Source organism: the organism of the source record quoted next, unplaced genomic scaffold (genome assembly GCF_019419815.1).
Source record: "Pyrus x bretschneideri cultivar Hongxiangsu unplaced genomic scaffold, Pyrus_bretschneideri_v1 Contig53, whole genome shotgun sequence".
NCBI classification, from domain to species: domain Eukaryota; kingdom Viridiplantae; phylum Streptophyta; class Magnoliopsida; order Rosales; family Rosaceae; genus Pyrus; species Pyrus x bretschneideri.
Window position 1 is genome coordinate 1,023,340 of NW_025999791.1, and position 21,636 is coordinate 1,044,975.

The following is a 21,636-nucleotide window of genomic DNA, read 5'->3' on the forward strand; positions in this document are numbered from 1 at the left end:
GCCTTGTCTTGACCATGAGAAAACTACATATACCATTATTTCAGCTGCAACTCCACCATTATTTTCCGAAATAATTTTTCAAGATGAATAAAAAAAATATGATAAATTCTCCGCAATGAGACTTATATATTTTTGTTTTATATATTACGATATATTTTTGGGAAATATTAAAGACAATTTCTTAATCCTGTGACAGAAATAAGACATACGGCATGCACATGCCATGCACAACAATCGGACAAAAATAAGATTTTTCCTGCACCTTAAAATGACCAAATTGTCTTCCCATATAAATAGGTTATTCAAAAATTCCAGCTTTCATTTCTCATTTTGTAGAGAGAGAAACAGAGAGAAGAGAGACAGAAAATCTCTTTCGCCCAATTCCATTTTGAAGAAACCTAACCCACTCATCTTTTTCATCCAAGAGCTCTCTCTAACCCACCCATCTTCTTCATCCAAGCTCTCTCTTTCTTTCTCTCTCTCCTCTCTCTATATTTCGAATATGCACAAGAGCTCTTTTTAATCCACCCATCTTCTTCAATTTTTATCTTTTCATTTGTAGGTTTTGTGAGCTGGGTTTGCTTAATTTTGCTTTTTGATTGATGGATTTTTGGAGTTGAAGTAATTGGTTTGGTGTTTCTTGGAGGAGACCCAAATCCTTCTCTTTCTTTCTCTCTCTCCTTTCTCTATATTTCGAATATGCACAAGAACTCTCTCTCTAACCCACCCATCTTCTTTGATTTTTACCTTTTCACTTGTAGGTTTTGTGAACTAGGTTTTCTTAATTTTTCTTTTTGATTGATGTATTTTTGGAGTTGAAGTAATTGGTTTGGTGTTTCTTGTAGGAGACCCAAATCCTTCATTTCTTCTGTCTTCTCCCTCCCTTTACTCCCTTTCTCAGTCCAGATTTACAAGCACTAAAATAGGGTTTGGCTTTTGCTGCAATTAAATGAAATAAAAACGTATGAAATGTCAGTTGCCTTTTGGAGAAGAGATAAATTTGAGGGAGAAGAGAGAAATCATAGTGGAAAGAAGGAAGAGAGAATGATATAGACGAAATTGTTTCGCGTACTCGTTCGCTTTCTTTGAATTAAGTTCGCTCATGTACTGTATTTACACGACATGTACATGACTTGCACATCTTATGCTCACAGATCTGAGTTCAACCTAGAAACCCAAAGCTTACAACTCTCTCTTCAAAATAAAAAATAAAAAATGATGCGACCAGATAAATGACCCTAAACTTTACATGAAGAATCGAAATCCATTAATTTGAATTTGGTATCAAATTTGGTTGGGTTCAAATATTTCAAGCATTTGAAAATTGCAGTTTGAATCAAAGGAAATTGTTTCACAAACTCGTTCGCTTTTTTCGTATTTGCAGAGCTAGCCTCTGAATCAAAGGAAAAAGTAGTATAACATGTCAATGCAAAGAGTATTAAAGATGTAAATATGCACCATATACACTATATGCACACCACATGCACATAATATGTACAATACATGCACATGATATGCACATAGCGAGAGAAACTTTAACGACAACATATTGGTATAGTGGATATAATTAAAATATAATTGTTACATATCAACCACCACTTAACCGTGCATGTGGAAAACATGATACTCGTTGTTGTTATTTCATGGACACGCACGACCCTTAATGTCCTCTAAGCTTTTTTTTTTTTTTTTTTTTTTTTTTTAAATTTTGTTTTTGGTTGAGGCCAACTAGGTTGTGGGCATACTCGCTAAATTTCGGGACACAACATATATGCATCATAACTAGTGAACATTCTCTCTTCTCATATTAAGATGTAGCCATGCACATTATGGAAAAAATTTCACAAATTTCTGAAATTGGACACTTGAACCATAAATTGTTTCATCCTAGTTTTGTAGCACATCAAAACTTCAAATTTTATTCCACAACCCATACGCCCAACATGAAACACAAACGCTAATTTAACTTATAAGTATTAATTCATCTTACAAACAACCTATTTATTCCATAAATCATTGATGAAGGAACTTGGAACTAAAAACCCTACCTTACTATGTCTGCAGAAGCTTTAATAGCCGGAAAAAAATGGAACGTTCCGGCCAAAACAGAAAATATGGTACAAAACCCAGCTCACACTTCTCACCTCTCTCTCACATCCTTTTGTTTGAAATCAGAGGTATGAGGTCAACCCAAAACCCAGCTCACTCTTCTTGCTTCTCTTTGGACTTCCCTCTTTTCGAAATCAGAGTTCAACCCAGAAACCTAGAGCTCACAAAGCTCTCTCCACAACCCTCTCTTCCAAATGAGAATAGTGATGCAATGGCTGATGATTTTTAGTATTTATACGTGGGTATTTTAGTAATTTTGATTTTGTGCATGGCTTGCGCATGACCAGTTTGTCCTATTTTTGTCCCAAAATTAAAAAATTGTCCCATTTTAGGGTATTTCCCTATATTTTTTTTGTTGACATATTACGATATATTTTTAATTGTCCTACTATTACGTATTGTACTTTAGTATTTAAAGATTTTTCATATCGTAGTGTCATGTCGCAACGTATCACTATATTCATATCTGCTTCATTGGATAAAAATGAAACAATGCCCCATCTAATTTTTGTGCAAATGCAAGCAATAATTGTTTGGGTTGAAATAAAATTCCCCAATAGAAATAAACTAGAAATTGTACCCGCGCATTGCTGTGGGATGAAAAACTATATGAAGAATTGCAACTTTATTCTCTCCATAAAACAAATACAACAAAAGTAAATTTTTTATAATTAGATAATAGAATACAAAAATATCAATGTGGCAAAGTAAATGTAAGTGGTGAGAGAAGCTATCCTAATTATAACTTCATTTTTATTCAACACAGGCTTGAACAAAGAAGCAATCATTTCTACTTTGGTTATTGAGCATGAACTTTAGCTCGGTAATTAGAAAGTGAGGGCCATTTCCTCGAATTGGCTACCTACAAAATCTCCAACTTAAAAAAAACATATGACATGATACATCAACAAACTTTCTAGATGACACCAAATAAATGTTGCTATTCCAAACGCTAAAGTGAAATATTACGGAATAGAATATGATTTAAAAAAAAGAGTTACTGCTAACACATTGTCGGTCTTCCTTTCGAGTATTCCTTCCCAAAGTTCCCATACTATGTTCTCAAACTGCTGCTCTTTCCAATTTCTATAACATCTTTAAAATTCATTTTAAAAAATAGATACATAAATAAAACGCTTAAAAGTAGGTAAATAAACATTTTAATGAAGAGGAAATTCAGAAATAGAACCAACTAAGCCATAGTCCAACTTCCACAATTTAATATGGGATGTGAATCCACACATGATTTTTCACTTCTCCCACACCTTTTTAGTTTTCGACCGTCAGATCGGATGAATTAAAGAAGATCAATGGACATAAATTAACAAGAGGTGTGTGAGAAGTAAAAAGGGATGTGTGAATAGCACATCCCTTTAATATTAGCCTTCCTGAGGTTTGCAGAGACTAAATTTGAAATAATTTACCAAATTAATAAGCCCTCAGTTGGACTATGGTGGTAATCATAGCATATATTACCACCACATTACACCGAACATTTGTAAACAAAATATGCAATGCAAATAAACTCACAGAAAAACCTACCAAAAAACAACAAGATATCATTTAATTGTGAAATAAAACTATAATACTATAAAAATAACTTATTGAAGACCCATATCTATTTATTTCACCCAAAATGATTAGAAAGAAAATTTATGTGCGAAAATCACTAACCTAAAAAATTCAACCCCTAACATTACTGGAATTAATTGATGTGAAAAAGAATTAACTGATCTGGAAAAAATAAATAAATAAACTGAAAATTGAGAATTGGGTTTGAGGATTTTACCGATAAATCATTGGAGTAGTGACAAACTCCTATGCTTCCTCTTCCACTTTCTCTAATTAAAGTTTAGTTTTCTATTGAAGTCGTGTTAAGTTTAAATAAATGTCAAAATGGAAGATTGCTTGTTCGATGTTGTGCCTTGCTTTCCATTCGGATCCTTCTCTTTCTCCTCCTTAGAGACTCTGATTCGAGTAAGTACAAACCGGCAGCCTCAATATCTAAAAGAATGTCCATATCCATTACTTATAAAATAATTTTCAAAGTAAAAAAAAAAAAAAAAAAAAAAAATCTTTTGTATGCCTATTACCTTTGCTGGACCCAATGTAGATTGAAGATTCCTAGTATTTCTCCGCTCCCTTCTGGAAGGCACCCAACGCCTTCTCAATTAAAAAAACGCAGAGCTTCTCATTCTCAGCAGGATCATGCACCTGTGGCACTTTTTGTTCAACGACTAAAAGTACCATACAAAACTTGATCTAAGGCCAGCGTAGCAAAAAATTGATCATAATTTTCGAAACAACGTAAAAACTAACACTATTTTGTTGATAAAAATTTGTATGTAACACCTCAAGAATATTAAGATTATATGGTTTTTTCAAGAATCAGAAATACCTAAAAATATCCCAAACGATGCCAAATTTTGGAACTGCTTTAAACCAACCTGCCATGAAATTATAGCCGCTTGAGAAATCTTCTTCAAATCAGAACGGAAGAGGCAGCACGTGCAGTCTGTTTCCGCTGTGCCTCTAATGTTGCTTCAGCTTTCTCCCTTGCTTCTTCACATGTTTCCATCCCTGAATTGCACTTGTCTGCTTCCTTTGGATACTGGGATGCAATCTTCTTAGCCTCAGCCATATGAGCTCGTTGCTGATTTTCCAAAGCTTCAACTCCTAAGGAGAATTCCAGAGATCCACCCGAGAGAAGCAGAAGAAGAGTGCCACCCATCCCCTTCCTTTCTATGATGCCGGACAAGCGTACAAAAGGGTAAATTCCTGATTTTACTAAACAATACACAAAAAAAAGTTGAGAATTGTTAGCAAATGAAGGGTAATTACGTCAAAACACTGTTAATAAACAGTGCCTTCTATTGAGTTTTGAGTGTATGCATAATTTGTCTCCAGCAAGGTTTGTATTTCCTTTTTATCAATTTCCATTTCCTTTTCACATTCAAATTCCTACTCCTACCATCAATTTCTATTTCCTTTTCACATATGGATTCCTACTTCCCGAATTTGTCTCGAGTATGGTTTGTATTTGGTTCCTAGTTAAAATACGACCCCTATTGAAATATTAATGTGTGCCTACATACACAGTACTGCAAACCAATTTGCCTTTGGCTGGTTAGGTTTTTGGAGCATTGGATAACCTGCAAACCAATTTGCCTTTGTCGATCAGTTTTCCCAGCTGCTTCAATGAAGAAACGTGATGAATCATTCACAATCCACAATGCGGTTCACAAAGGAAACAATCAATTGCTATGGTTAGAGACAGGTCAAAAACAATCCTTGACTGAGGGTCATATGCTACACGAAGAGGTCCTGCTAGAATTGTCTCAAAACTACCTGCCAAGTCTATTGGATGTGTCATTATTAAAAGTAGATAATAGATTAAGATTAGTGGGATTGGAGATCATTATGTTGGAGGTCATCATTATGTTGGAGGTCATCATTATGTTGCTTTCGGTTCTCCCATATATGTTGCATCTGTAATGGTTTCAGACATGAAATATACATAAAACATTCAATATGGTATCAGAGCGGGCATCATCCTGAGCCAGTTCTGTATATCGAATCTGCTGTGTTTATTTTTCAAAAAACAATGGCAGATGGAAGTATCATTGCTTCTTCATCTGGAAGCACTTCTGAAATGGATATCAATCCAAACCAACGACTCAGTTCAGTATTATTGAATGAGTTTAATTATTTGCCATGGGCAAGGGCTGTTAGTCTTGCTCTCGGTGGAAGATCCAAACTCGGTTTCATCAATGGCAGTCAACTTGCACCAGATGCTTCTTCTCCAGAATATGAAGGGTGGCTATGTAAAGATCAACTGGTCATGTCATGGTTGTTAAATTCTATGGAAAGGAATATTGCTGAAATCTTCAGCTATTTCGAGTCGTCTCTCATCCTTTGGACCACCGTGAAGGAGATGTATGGAAATCAAAACAATGCAGCTCGCATCTTTCAACTCAAGAAGGATATCTCCAACATACAGCAAGAAGGTAAAAGCTTTGTTCAACATCTTGGTTCTTTAAGAAGCATGTGGAATGAGTTAGATGTGTTCAGACCTCACACAGCTGATCTCTCTGTGCTCCTTAAAAGAACTGAAGAAGATAAAATTTTTCAATTATTGTCTAGCTTGAGCTCAGAATATGAGGATTTGAGAAGTCATATTCTCATGAACTCGGAGCTACCATCCTTCACTAGTATCTGTGCAACTATCCAACGTGAGGAAGTAAGGAGAAAAGTCATGAACAATGGTATAAAAACCAACGTGACAGAAGCTAGGGCTTACCTGACAAATGAAAAAAGATATAAAGGAAAAAACCCTCATTTAAAGTGCCTACATTGTGACAACATCGGGCATGTGAGAGACAAGTGCTGGATCCTACATCCAGAACTCAAACCTGACTTCATGAAGGATAAATTCGCACCAAAGACAAGGCGAGCACACCCTCGTGCCAACACTGCAACATCTTCATCTATCAACAATGTTGATACCTATCAACAGTTCACTGCAAATCCTGCCATCCTTTTAAAGGAGTTCGCAGCGTATCTCCAACAAAAGAAGGGAAAAGAGGATGGATCGGTTGATCATGAAGATGGAAGTACTACTGCATTGATGGGCAAATTTGCAGGTTTTTAGCTGATGCTGATTATGTACCTCAGACAGACTCGAAAGGTATAATAACTGCTTTCCAAACTGCTCTTAAAATAAATGAGTTACATGATTTTTGGGTTGTAGATTCTGGTGCCACAGACCATATGACTAATCAAATGTCAAAGTTACATAGATTTGAGAAACTACATAATCCTTCACATGTATCTGTTGCTAATGGTGAAGGTGCAAGGATTGTAGGAAAGGGAAAAATCCACCTGATATCTGATCAAATAGAGTCTATGGCCCTATATGTCCCATCATTTCCATTTCAACTTCTCTCAGTGGGAAGAATCACAAATTCCTTAAATTGTTTGGCCATTTTTTCACCAAAAACTGTCATTTTTCAGGATTGTATAACCAAGAGGACGATTGGTAAGGGGTTTTACCTTGATGGTCTCTATTACATATCAAAAAGCTCTTCCTGTGGGTTCCATGCCAAGTCAAAGTCCATCCATACCTCCATTCAAGCTTCCACCTTGTGGCACCAACGACTAGCTCATCCATCTCATCCTATCTTATCCACCTTATTTCCTGACTTAGGCAAAGAATCAACCCACTGTGAAACTTGTCATTTGTCAAAGGCAACAAGACTACCTCTAGGGTCTTCGATGTCTAGAGTTTCTCATCTTTTTGAGCTTGTAAACTCTGATATATGGGGACCAACAAATGAATCTTTCGATGGTTATAAATATTTCATAACTTTTGTTGATGATTATTCAAGAGCCACCTGGTTATAGTTATTAAAATCAAAAAATGAGGTGATGGAAGTGTTTAAGGACTTTCACAACCTTGTCAAAAATCATTTTTCTTCTCAAATCAAAACCCTAAGGTCTGATAATGGCACAGAATACATGTCTCAAGTCATGACTCAATATTTGAGCAACAATGGCATCATACATCAAACTAGCTGTGTTGGCACACCCCAACAAAATGGTGTTGCCGAGAGAAAAAACCGAGATCTCCTTGAAAAAACTAGGGCATTGATGTTACAAATGAATGTACCAAAACGTTTTTGGTCTCAAAGCGTCATGACAGCAGCTTACCTGATCAACAGATTACCTAGTAGGGTTTTGGGGTTCAAATCCCCAATAGAGATAGTCAAGAATAGAAAGGTGGACTTGTCTCACCTTAAAGTCTTTAGATGCATCTGTTTTGTTCATGTTCAGTCATTACATCGAAACAAACTTGATCCTAGGGCAACTAAATGCATTTTCCTTGGCTACTCGTCCACACAAAAAGGGTATAAGTGTTATAATCCACAACTTAAGAGACTAATTGTTTCAAAGGATGTTCAATTTCATGAAACTAACTTTTATTACAATAAGTCTCTGGATAGTACAAGTCAGGGGGAGATTATCTTGGACATGTTTCTACTGCCAAGGACTGAGATACTCAACAATGCGGGTGATCAAACTCACACAATGGATCTTGTGGCTCCAAATCAACCGGATTCATATGACGACAGCAACATGCCTGTAGAAGATGAAACTCTACGTAGTATTGGTCCTGAAGAACCTTCAGAAGAGTCTCTTCCTACCATACCTCGACGAAATCCAACTCGTGAGAGGCACCCACCAGCAAGACTGCAAGACTTTGTTACGTACAAGCTCAAGCACCCCTTATCCAACTACTGTTCTTATCAAAAGTTGTCACATAATTACACTGCCTATTTGAGTAATATATCTGCGCATGAAGAGCCTCAATCATTTCAAGAAGCTAACCAATCCCAAGTGTGGCAGCAAGCAATGCAGGATGAACTGCATGCACTCGATCAACATAAAACCTGGAGCATTGTGCCACTGCCCAAAGGAAAGAAGATAGTAGGCTGCAGGTGGCTATACAAGATTAAATTCAACTCGGATGGGTCTATTGAAAGACACAAGGCACGATTAGTGGCCCGTGGCTTCACTCAAACATTTGATGTGGATTACAAGGAAACCTTTGCCCCCGTTGCAAAGATGAACACAGTGCGCGTACTCTTGTCTGTGGCTGTCAACAAAGGATGGCCTATGTATCAAATGGATGTAAAAAACGCCTTCTTACATGGTGAGCTTGAAGAAGACGTCTACATGAGATTACCACCGGGTCACTCTCAAAGTCATAAACAGGATGTTGTGTGTAAACTGCACAAATCAATTTATGGTCTTAAACAATCACCGAGAGCCTGGTATGCTAAGCTCAGTTCAGTCCTTATCAGTGTTGGTTTTGGAAGAAGCAATGCGGACTCCTCTTTATTTGTACGCTCAGGCACCGCTGGTACATTGGTTGTTCTTGTGTATGTTGATGACTTGATCATCACCGGAGATAACCCTGAAGAAATCAAAGAACTCAAGCACTCCCTTCAGCAATGCTTTGCAATAAAAGATCTTGGTGTTCTGAGATACTTCCTTGGCATCAAAATGGCTACATCTCACAAGGGCTTCTTCCTTATCCAGCGCAAATATGTTCTGGATCTCCTTAAGGAAGCAAACATGAGTGATGCTAAACCGGTCCCTACACCTCTTGACATTAAACTTAAGGTCAGCTTAGAGGGTCAATCTCTTCCAAACATAAGTTATTATCAGCGGTTGGTTGGTAAGTTGATATACCTGACCATCACAAGGCCCGACATTACCTATGCTGTCAGTATTGTTAGCCAATTTATGCACTCTCCCACGATGGAGCACTTTAACCTAGTCAAAAGGATACTTCGGTATCTAAAAGGTTCTGTGGGACGTGGTATAATCATGAAGAAAAATGCAAGCACTCAGATTACAGGTTATTGTGATGCAGATTGGGCTGGCAATTCCATTGATCGTAAGTCTACAACAGGATTTTGCACGTTTGTGGGAGGCAACCTTGTCTCATGGAAAAGCAAAAAACAAACTGTCGTTGCAAGATCCAGTGCTGAGGCAGAATATCGGGCAATGGCATCTACTGCGTGTGAACTAATCTGGCTCAAAGGTTTACTGTGTGACTTAGGTGTTTTCAATCATCAATCCATGTCCCTTTTCTGTGACAATCAGGCTGCAATGCACATTGCTTCCAACCCAGTTTTTCATGAGAGAACCAAGCACATTGAAGTCGATTGTCACTATGTTCGTACACAAGTTCAATCTCAGGTTATCCAAACGCATTTTGTAAGGAGCTCGGATCAACTTGCGGACCTATTCACAAAATCATTGGCCTCTCATCAGTTTCAGCTTCTTCTTGGCAAGCTTGGATCTATCAACCTTTTGGATCCAGCTTGAGGGGGAGTATTGGATGTGTCATTATTAAAAGTAGATAATAGATTAAGATTAGTGGGATGTGTCATTATTAAAAGTAGATAATAGATTAAGATTAGTGGGATTGGAGATCATTATGTTGGAGGTCATCATTATGTTGCTTTCGGTTCTCCCATATATGTTGCATCTGTAATGGTTTCAGACATGAAATATACATAAAACATTCAATATGTGATTAGGTTTACATGTGTCTCGAAAGAGTGGTATGCCCTTACCAAAAGTTCTTATTTCATTGCTAGACACCTTCGTCTCTCTCGATCTGCAAACAATCCTTGTTCTCTCCTAGTCTCGGGAATTAGCACTGAGAAATATAATTATAAAACCCTTGCAGTCTCATTGTTTGCTGACGAAGAAACAACACTTTTGAATTTGGATGTGTCGTTCCTCCCCAACTATACAAGCTTGAGGTATGAACCTTTAAGGTTAGTGGGATGGAGTAATGGTTTGGTTTGCTGTTTTGCACGAATTAAGAATAAGAATAGCACTGCACAGGTGGAGGAGGAAGCTGATGTTGCCACCAAGTATATGGAATCATTACGAGTATGGAATCCGGCAACATAACAATTTAGTATGGAATCAATACTAGACGGCGTCCACAACGCATATGGGGTTGCTGTGAAAACTATCCTCTCATAGGTTTTGATTTCATGCAAGAGATAAATCAATCCAAAGTGGTGAGAGTTTTCCCGGAAGGTGATGGCGATGATCCCGTTAATGATGATGGAAAAGTAACTTTTCGAGCCCAAGTGTTTCTCCAAAAGCACAAATTCGTGGACAGAAGCCAAAAACAAATTAGAGCTGCCTATCATGTAAAACTTGTATAGCATGTTTCGCGACTACCTCAAATGGAGTGTTTTATTGGTTGGTACAGCAGATAGGGGCGTGTACTGTCTTGTGTCGTTCAGCTTACATGGTGAGGTTTTCCATGTGAGGCCTCCACCAAAAGAATTGTGTTGTCCTGAGGATGGACACGTGTATGCTTACAGGATACCATTATTGCTGCAATTCTAGCAAGTCTTCATCAGACGGAGAATATTTCATCGAAGCCCTCTGGGTGATTTAGTAGTAGTACTGCTAGTACTGCTAAAAGCCAGCTTGGGCTGAACAGCTTAGAAGTAGATCCAAAATATATTCAGGATCCCGGTTTTGTAGGTGTTTGGAAGGATCGACGTATAATGATAGTCAGCTATCAGAAAACTTGATTGTGTATGACCCTAGAAGTAACACAAAAGAGAGATTCTCAGTCATGGAGAAATGAACAAATTTCGGACAGGAGTGAATTATGTGGAGAGCCTTGTTCCAGTCTAGGTGGTGATAATTCTATCTTGTGTGTGGTCATGCAGATGATCTCCTTTACTAAATTTTGTTGTTTTGGTGGTTGTTATTGTTAAATTCTTTGACGGAAAAAACAGAAGGGAAAAAAATTGTTAACATGTTCATCCTTCTACTAGTTTCTTCAAAATTTATTTAGAAGAAACTGGTCCATGCGGGCTCGGCGGATTTCCCTTCACTTTAATATCAACAGACAAACACTCCATCCATCCGTACATCTTTTTCCCAAAGCCCTAGGGCTAACAACGAATCTTTGTAGCACAATTTGTAGCAAGTGATTCCGCACTCTCCGTTCCCTTTAGTACAATACTACCACGTGGCAATGCCAAATGATGGTACTGACCAATGTATTAAAAAAGCGTAAGGCGTGGACGAGACGTCCGAATGATAGCCCGGCCTAGACGTGAGACATGAGGCGTGAGACGAAGCCTTACGAGACCTTAAATAATAGGGGACAGGTGAGAAAAACAGATCAAACAGGGACTCTTAGGGTTTTAAAAATAAAAGAAAAACAGACTTGGCCAAAACGACGTCGTTTTGGGCCAAGTCATTTAAAAAAAATTAAAGACTTGGCCAAAACGACGTCGTTTTGGACCAAGTCTTTAAAATAAAAAAAAAATTCCTTCTTCTTCACGGTCGTCTTCCTCGTGAAGACGCCGCACACCTGCAATCCTAAACCCAGATGGCAGAGCCTGAAAACACAGCATTCTACTTCGATTTTGGGTCGCGGATGGATCTAGGAATGCCTGCCAACTGCCTTTCGGCGCGCCTCAGCCGCCTAGTCTCGCCTCGACCACACCTCGGCAAGTTTTCGCCTACTCCCACTGGGCAGAGGCTTTATCACTCCCGCCCTACCTCCAAAGCCATCTAGGCGCGCCTCGGGGCACGTCTTTTAAAACATTGGTACTGACTAATCAAATCGAGACACAAACTATTGAGAAGCGAATCTACGAATTCAAAGAAAAAAAAAAAAACTGCAAATGAGAGAACGGGATTGTGAAAATCACTTCTCCCTTGGAAAATTTGTTAGTCCACTTCAAACCCGTCACTAAATAAATAAAAACACAAACCACTAATGCATATTCAACATCCAAATAGTAGTTTTATTGCTAGGTAGGAAGATCAAGCCTTGAAGGCGAACTATACATAGTCAGTTCAGGGTTCAACCATAAAAGGCATAAAACCTTCTTAGTTAAGCTTTTAAACAAAATAAGCTCAGTTTAGGGTTCTTCCATAAAAGGCATAAAACCTGCAAAGCAGATTCCATGGTTTTAAAGCGACCAGTGCATCTGCTGACTGGTGGAGTCATAGCCCCTGGTGTGTCCGAGTTCCATGTGTTGCTGCCTCCTACCCTGTTGAGACAGCTCCAGCACACCAGAGTACTGACTGCTAAGCGGCTGCGAGATCTGACCGAGACCCAGATCCGGAAGCATCCCGTGTGAGCTGCTACCATTTTCATTTCCTTTGAAACCCCACGAAGTGGTCGGAAAGTGATTGGAGTTTGCAGAATGAGGGACTGTTTGAGCCACAGGTACCCCTTGAGTGTTCATCAAGGAATTCATCCCAGCACCCGATACTCGGTTTCGAGAGCCCCATGGCTGATTTGACAGAAGAGAGAGAGCACAGCTTGAGTCAGTGACTACTGTGACGCATTCTCCTGGAGGAATTCCAGGACCAGGATAACTAGTCCCGCCTGCTGAACCTTGTAGGTAAAAGCCGGATGTAGAAATCTCAGAGTTGCTCTGCCACGGCTGTTGTAGAAACTTCCCTGCGTCATTGGCATTTTGATTAACAGGTGCTCGCTCAGAAGTTCTCGTTGTCGTCCATTCATCCCTCCCAGAAAGCCTTGGGTATGCAGTGAAATCCATCAGAAAGCTTCCAACTCTGTTGCTGTTTTCTATCATTTCAAGTAGAAGATTTTGTAGCAGTTTATAAGTAGTGTAAGAGGATACGCACATTTGACAGGTACAGAGTGCAACTTATGATTCAACCAATAAATAAAAAGAGCTCAACAAATGATATGATGACGTCTAACCGTAGAGAGACGACGAAAGTCTGCCACGCGCAGACAGTACGGATCCTGGTTGTGGCTTTCTACGACGCTCATTATGTCCAGCCAAGCGTCTACGACAACTACGTTTTCCTTGGTCAAATTCAGGAAGTAAATGAAACCTGAGAAATGCAAGGTAAGAATATTGTTTATCATTAACGTAGGGACTGAGCTAAAGACTTGAAATTTGTAAACTAACAAAAGCAAAAGTAGACGGTAACTAGGGTTATTTCTTGTTAATGTTCTAATACAAATCTAATCAGAAGAACTGCCCTCAGCGAAAAAGGCATTAGAAAACACACATTTAAGAACATCCTAGCTGAAGTACCGACAAAAACAAAAACAAGAGACAACACCGTGTACAAGTTTGCTGCCGCTCCACAGCAGTAAATGCTGAAGCAAAGTATTTACATGACATATCTAGCAAATAGTATAACAGCATAGGTGAAGGAAATATCCATGCTCTCCTTCAATAGGCACGTAATATTTTGTTTGTTAACAGCAGACCTACCATCACATGGATCCAGTAACAGATTGTGAACTCTCCAAAAATATCATACTCGAGGATTTTAGGGGACCAAAATGTAAAAGAACCATCATAGAGACTAAATGATCCAGAAAACCATCTACTACCACAGGTAAATACATCAAATGCTAAATTTCAACTTGTACTTGAACAGCAGATTTGTAAACGTGATGGATACCGTGGTTATCAAATCAATCACAAGGACTTTTATAACTCTAAGAAGTGGCACAACAATGAAAAAGAATTAATCATTTGTTTCAACCCAAGGTGTTACTCAAATCGCTATTGCTGCAAGCAGTCATGAGTCATAATTTATCTGGGATGAGTAATATGTTAAATGGTACAGCTCCATGAAAGTAAACGCAAAGCCCCCCATCAAGGTCCAAAGCAGCTAACACGCAGAAAAACATTATCCAAAGAACAAGATACACACACACACATATAACACAATATACTCACTCAAACAAAAGTCAAATGGGAAACAATCATAGCTAAAACACAAAGAACCCCACCAAGCACCCACCAAAAACTTGACACTGTAAGATGTAATGTACAATTGGGGTTCCTCTGCAAATAAGTAAATAAAATAGCCAGCAATGAAATTTGAAAATTTGATTGACCTGCTACACTGTTGGCAAAACCTCTGTTCAAGACCAGCAACAATAACAGTGGGGGTTTTAGAGTGCAAGCCACAGACTTTGTGCCTGGAATAGTAAGCTTTGGCACCACTCAGATCTACCTCGCAGCCCTCCACCTGACACCGCGGCGGCTGACCCAAATTTCCGCTGCCCCTTTGCTTCTTGGGCGGCGTAGCCCCGGCGGAGGAAGACCCAGCAGCAGACCCTGATGATGATTTGTGCAGAGCTCCACAACCCCCATCCTCAAAGTAGATTTTCCGGCCGAATTTCAAGCCGTTGAGTGACTCAGCGGAGGAGTTGGGCGGCGAAGAGGAGGAAGAGCTCCCTGACTCGGTCATAGAGCTCGAGCCCATATCCATTATTGTCCTCTACAGCCCCTTCATAATACTACTTTGGGAGGGTCATCAACTGATAGAGAGATAAGGGGTAGTTTGGTTTGTTTCTCTCTCTAAAGGAGTGGTAGTGAGAGAGTGATAAAGTTGGTGAATGTGGAGGGGTAGTGAAAAGCACACACCTGACAGTGACCCATGCCAGCTCTGAGCCAAAGAAGGGGCGGGGAGAGAGAGAGAGAGAGAGAGAGAGAGAGAGAGAGAGAAAGAGAGAGAGAGTCTGTTGGTGCAAATTGTGTGAGTGAGAGGGAAGTGGTACACATTGTCTGGGAGTCTATGGTGACTGTACAAAAATAATGCAGCAACAGCAAAGTGCAGAATAGAAGAGAGAGAAAGAGAGGAGAGAGAGAGTATGTACTTTATGGAGCTTTCACTCTCTCTCTCTGATGAAGAGGCACCGAATCATCAATCATCTTTACGAGAAGCTCCTTTTGCGCGCTTGATAATTACTACTACACAAACTCACAACTGTCGTTTTTACAGATCTTACAAATCGCTCTCTCTCTCTCTCTCTAAGATTTTGAAGCCTTTTGCTTTCTTTTTTGCTGGGATATGGGTGCCCATGTGCATGATGATGCATGGGGCCCATCATTTTTGCCTTAAGTTGGTGTCAAAGGTCTAATTTGCCCCTGTTCTCTTGATTATTGTGCTTTTACAGTGATTTGAGTAGACATTTTTTTCCCAATAATCAAATCCCCTCGTGCTTTCACTTTTCCTTTATATTTTATTAAGTCAATTCTACACCCTCCTAAACATAACTTGGATAGTGCAAATTGCAATTCCTGCTTTCATCTAATTAATATGATTTTGAACATTATTCGTTTACTGTAAATTTAGTAGCAACTCCTGCTACTTTATCTAATCACAAATGAACGTGTGTTTATTTATAGTTTTATTTATTTGGACAAGTTTTTATCTGTAATTGAGTAGAAACAAGAGCTACTAATGAATTTGCAGCAGTTGAGTAGTGTTTTATGATTCTTGGCTACATACATGTCATGTCATGTCTTTCACACACAATAATCAAGTTGAATATGATTTTTATACATATGAATTTGAATTTTAACTTTGATTCTTATACAACACACAACAATTATTTTGGTAGTGTGGGTTTAATAGAATTAACAAGTCTACTTCCTAATTTATGAGAAATTTTTAATATGCCTCGAATACAAAGTGGTATTTTATATGTCATTATATAAAATGAGGAAAGTTTTTTTTTTTTCAATATATTAAACTCACTAATTGGAATCACTCTCTTGTAACTCAAATTTTCCTGCTCAGTATAGAAGTTTGATTCCTATAAAATTAGAATCAAACTCAATTAACATGTCCAGTGTGAAAGGCCTAATGAGTCATTTTTCATTGCTACAAATTACAATTTGACATGTATGCAAAAAAATTCTTATCTTTTTTTTGGTAGAGTGATACCATTAGTGGATTAAACAGTTAGTTGTTAGGGGGAGGAAAGTTGGTGGGGATTGAATCCACACTCAAGTGCATAAGTATGATTGTGTTCTGCCATTGCAATAAAGCGCCATATGCTGTGTGTAGAAAAATTTACTTATGGGAATGAAACTCATTTTCATTTATTGTGGAAGGCCTAAGGAGTTATTTTCCATTGCAGATAAATTACAATTTAACATACATGCAAAGACTTTGTGTTTTATGATCTTAATGAGATACTTTTGTACATTGGAAGTCATGAATCGAGAAGGGGAAAGGAGTAAGTATGAAACTGATTAGCCCTTAGTTTAGCTTATTCTTGATTTTACAAATATTTTTTTAACAAATGATATTTATCCATTCTAATGGTGTGAGAGAATGGACTAAACATCATAATGAGCTAGCAATAATATGATTTAAATTAATTTTAGTTTGAAACTTAAACTTCTATGTACATACTACTAAACGCATAGAAATTTAAGAAATCGACTAATTTCGATAATCACATTATAATAAATAAAAATATTTTAATATCAATTCTCGAGGATATAAAAATGTATTTAAATCAGACAAAGGCAATAAAGAGTTATTATTTTTGGACAAGGATTGTCTGCTCTTCCACTTTCAGTACCCTCTTGTGCCCTTCTGTTTTGTGTAATCATAGTTAAGCCACATCAACATTTTTTTTTTTTTTTTATAGAGATAATAAGACAAAAATGAATAGTAATATAAAATATTGACGTAATTTAACCGTAATCACACAAACAGAAGGATACGGAAAGACATCAAAAATGAAAAGGCAGACCATCCTTGTTCATTATTTTTTTTCTTGTCTCAGGTGCAAGTACAATAGTTGGTTGTGACAAGTTTGTTGGTTAATAAAAGTAAACAAAACATATTGTCCATACTTTAATAGTAATGGCAGGTTAGTTGTTAGTTGTTACTAGGTTTTTTTGGGGGCCAACTGTTTCTAAAAAGGGTCACAAATTAATTTACATGTACTTGCAGATGCAGTAGGACCTTCCCCAGTCACCAATATATCAACCTTGTACTGCAGTTAGCTTTAGTTAATTAGAAAAAATAAAGTTAATTAAACATGTAACCCAGTGCAGTTAGTTTAATTATTTAAAATAAAGAGCACTTGGGAGAATGATAGTCTTCATTTTTCACATGAAGAGATTTTTCATGTACTAAGAACATAAGTTAGTATATTGTATGTTATAATATAAATAGCAAAAAGTATATTTTTAGTGTTACTTCATTTATATTATGGCATATGATCCGGCTAGTATTCCAAGTACACTAAAAAAATCTCTTATTTAATTATAAACTTTATTGGTTTGAATATGAACATTGTTTCAAAAAAATTCTGTAGTGTTTTTAGAGTATTTTATACTTTGAAATTTTAATCATTAAACTTTACCATTGGATTTTAGGTATAAAAAATACCTTGAAAAATTGAAATATACTAAAAAAATCTCTACTTCCTTCTTCAATGAGCTATATTATGTGCGAATATTTCACACTTTTTCAGTTCGTCCATGAGGGACAGTCATGTAGATAATCCCCAACATTGAAAGATCACAACATGGATTTCATACTGTTTCATGTTTAAAAGGTTAGATTATGGACATGATCTACATTCAAAGTACGTTCGTGGTTGAAATATTAGAGGTCCTGTAAAACTATAAACGACACCCTCCTTGACATAATCTTTCAAGAAAATACTAAAATAACTTTTTAACAATACACAGATATTAGAAAGGAAACCTATAACTAAAACAAAAGTAAACTTTAAAACTACAATTCATTTTCAATTTTTTTTTAAGGGACCAATTGTGACACACCCTGATCGGTCTCAATAATTTATTTATATTTTTACTAGTCATTTACATTTTTGGCTACATCATCTTCCAGGTGTCGGGCAACATGCATCGACTTGGGCCAAGATATGTCAAGATGGTGGCTTCGCTACAATAATCAACTCTTTTAGAAGTTAAGAAGACTCACAAAGGCATTTCAATGTTTTCTGACCACTATCAAACATTGAACAACAACCAGTTCAATTTCAACAACCATAGCAACAAAAACTTTGAAGCATCTTTATGTAATCACTTGTGGCATGAATATTTTGAAGGGTCGAATATTTGGGGGTCCTATGTTTTTGCTCCTATATATGGCACACCCTCGTCCACGCCTCTGCTTGACACGCTAACATGACACGTCAGCTAGGCCAATAATTTACTTGCAATGGTTCATATCTCATTCTCTTTCTACCCTCTCTTATCATTTTTACCAACTTTATTCTTTTTGGTCCAATAACAAATAAATAATAAATTATATGTAACATGTTTATCGTTATGTAACGCAATTCAATAATGCAAATTATGTGAATAAAATTTGTATTATTAAATGATAATATCATTGTGATGATGTACAATATAAGTTCTCAACTATTAAAGGTTCTCTCTCAATCAGGTGGGCCTACAGCTACTTCGTGTTGTAATCAACTTACGTCCCTGTCACCATTAATTCATCCATAATTACACTACTAGATAGAATTTGTTGAAAGCATGACTTACTATTGTTATAAAGCTCACGAATATAAATAAGTTGTTATTTTACGATACATTAGTATATGAGTTATATTGATGTTGAACAGTTAGATTGAATAAGTTAAAATTCAATTATCTAATACATCAGTATATATTTTGTACACCGTTACATTGTGGAATTTTCTTAAATCCTATTCCAAGGGTAAACCAAAGGAACTAAAGAAGGGTGCAAACTGTCACTTGGTATTAAGCAAATAGTCAAAATCCAGCAATTAGCCTTGAGTGCCCCGTTCGTTTCCTGCTACCAAGGCTCATATGTATCTTATTGTTCTAACGAGAAAACCAATGTTAAAAAGATGTGAAGATTTGTCTCGTGCTCTTGTACAGGTCACAATCCACTCAGCCTTGAGTTGTTCCATTTCAAACTTGATATCAATTGGAGTTTGAAGATTTCTGCTAGAGGAGACGGCAGTAACCTTATCGGAGAGGATCCTGTTAGGTGTTTTTTTTTTTGTTTGATAAGTAATAGCTAGAAAGCGACAAATTTTTTTGTTGGAAAATAATAAGGATGTGACATTTTCTGGGGATGTTGCCATGCGAGACTCTGAGAGATTGTACTTTGATTCTTTTTTTGATATCCTAGACTGCTCTGCAGATATCTTGGCTATAATCTCACTCTGAATTCTGAACCCTGTGAGTGTGTGAGGTGTCGGACTACTTTTCTTTTCCATTTCCAGTGGAACTACTTGAGATCAGAGCTGTGTTTGGAAAATGGGATACTTGATGGCCTAAAGGAGTCGAGGTTGGTAACTAGGGTTTCAGTTTGTTAGTTTAGTTTTGGTTACAATTTTGTTGGGCTTCAATGAATTATTCTTTTTCCTTTCATGAAGGCTATCTATTGAGTGAAAAAGAATATTTGATAGGAGAAAAATTTACATGAAACGAACTTATTGTTATTGTAACATTCTGTTTTAATAAAATAATAACATGTGTCAGTACATAACATTGTATTATTAGATAAAAATATCATGTGATATTAAACTTGTTTCTACATGAGCTGCCCTCCTTCAGTAGGGATATCACGTAGCTAAGCTTGTCGCGTCATCTGAAAAAAAGAGTTTTTGTGTTCGTGAGAGTGAGTGAGTAAAGCCAGAAGACGAACATCTACCCTACTAAAGTCTTTCCCTCGATCCCATTATTGTCAACTAAGGTATTATCAGTACTCTACAAAAGTTAATCCTACACTCTATCTTTTATACAAACATAATTGAGAAAGACACTCTTGCCAACAGATGACTTTTCTGAAGGATCAATATCTAACTGGATACACACTTCAACTAGCAAACCTGCTTATAAAAGCCAACTAAACCTTTATTAGAATCAATCATGGCAAATGACCAACTTTAATTTTTTAGGATAGATATATCTCGTTGTTTATTGAGAATGAATTCTACATTAATAAGAAGAGAAATTTTGCATGTATTTGTAAGTAATTGAGTTACTCTACTTTTTATATTGCTAATTGATTTTATAATGAAATCCTAATTTTTTTTATAGTATCAGAGCAGATTGTCTAACGTATAAAGCCTAATAACTTCACGTCAACTGAATTGTGTTAACCACATGTGAAGAAGCGTGTTGAGAATAAATTCAACATTAATAAAAAAAGAATTTTACATATGCTTATAAGTATTTAAACGACTTTTCATATTACTAATTAAATTTATAATAAAATCTCAATTTTTTTTCCTTGCTCGTATTCACTAAAACCGTAGAATAATAATTAGATTATTTAGACCAAAAAATGGTGAGTAATCCATGACGGTGTGGCAGGTGACTGTCCTTTTGGAGGCCGAGGACCCTAACAAGTTAACAGCAGACGGTCGGTTATCATTAATCCCAGAAGCATTTGCTTCCTCCTTGGGGAATCTTAAAGTGGGTTGGTTTCCTATTACGATTCTTTTTTCTCTTGCTATGTTTGGTATAAATTGTTGTTGTTTTTTTTAGGGACAAAATGCTTTTATCTTGCTGACTGCCATAAGAAACCATCTCTCCAAACAGTAGTTCACAAAAGAAAAAACTATCACTGAGCCGGTTTTCTTTCCTCTTAAAGGAAGAATATGGTATATGACCATGTAGGAATATTTTCTTTGCGGGTTGGTCACACTTTCCAAGGACTAATTAGTACAAAGCAAAGCAAGATACAGAAGTACTAAGGATCCTTTCTCAAATCGGAACTATTTATAAATTTTCTATCACCTCACAATTTAATGTCAATTCATGTGCTAATATTATAAAACATTGCATCAAAACATGACATGACAAAGAATTCATAGGGAGTTCTATATTTAAAAGAATCTCCTTAACATTTCTTGTAAATAAAAATAACTATCAAGTAATCATATGGCATTTGGCCCAACTCAACCCTCATTGAGGAATTATAACTACATTGACACACCCTGATCGAGATCAGGGCATGCTGGCCGTCACGTGGAAGTGACGTAACCATGTGCACAGTGCGGAAGCTAATAAAATAGTAATGCAAATAGTACGAATAAATAAAAACTAGCATACATAAGGTACTAGAACAAGTGCTAACATAAGTGAGACACGAGTTCAGAGCAATAAGCCTAAAGCAGTCCAGGGAAAACGACGCAAC

The 21,636-nt window shown here is 37.1% G+C and overlaps 1 protein-coding gene and 1 long non-coding RNA gene across 2 annotated transcripts; both read right to left on the bottom strand.

Moving 5' to 3' along the window:
• Window positions 1-2,763: 2,763 nt before the first annotated feature.
• On the bottom strand, window positions 2,764-4,762 carry LOC125470862. The gene is made up of 3 exons (XR_007253231.1): window positions 4,557-4,762; window positions 4,203-4,323; window positions 2,764-4,113 (listed from the first exon to the last, which is right to left on the bottom strand). It is a non-coding gene; the product is annotated as an uncharacterized LOC125470862 (long non-coding RNA).
• A 7,693-nt stretch (window positions 4,763-12,455) lies between these two features.
• LOC103959155 (squamosa promoter-binding-like protein 9) lies at window positions 12,456-15,129 on the bottom strand. The gene is made up of 3 exons (XM_009371507.3): window positions 14,570-15,129; window positions 13,409-13,545; window positions 12,456-13,270 (listed from the first exon to the last, which is right to left on the bottom strand). Exons 1-3 carry the CDS (start codon window positions 14,944-14,946, stop codon window positions 12,645-12,647), a joined length of 1,140 nt encoding a protein of 379 aa, XP_009369782.2. The 5' UTR covers window positions 14,947-15,129; the 3' UTR covers window positions 12,456-12,644.
• Window positions 15,130-21,636: the final 6,507 nt, after the last annotated feature.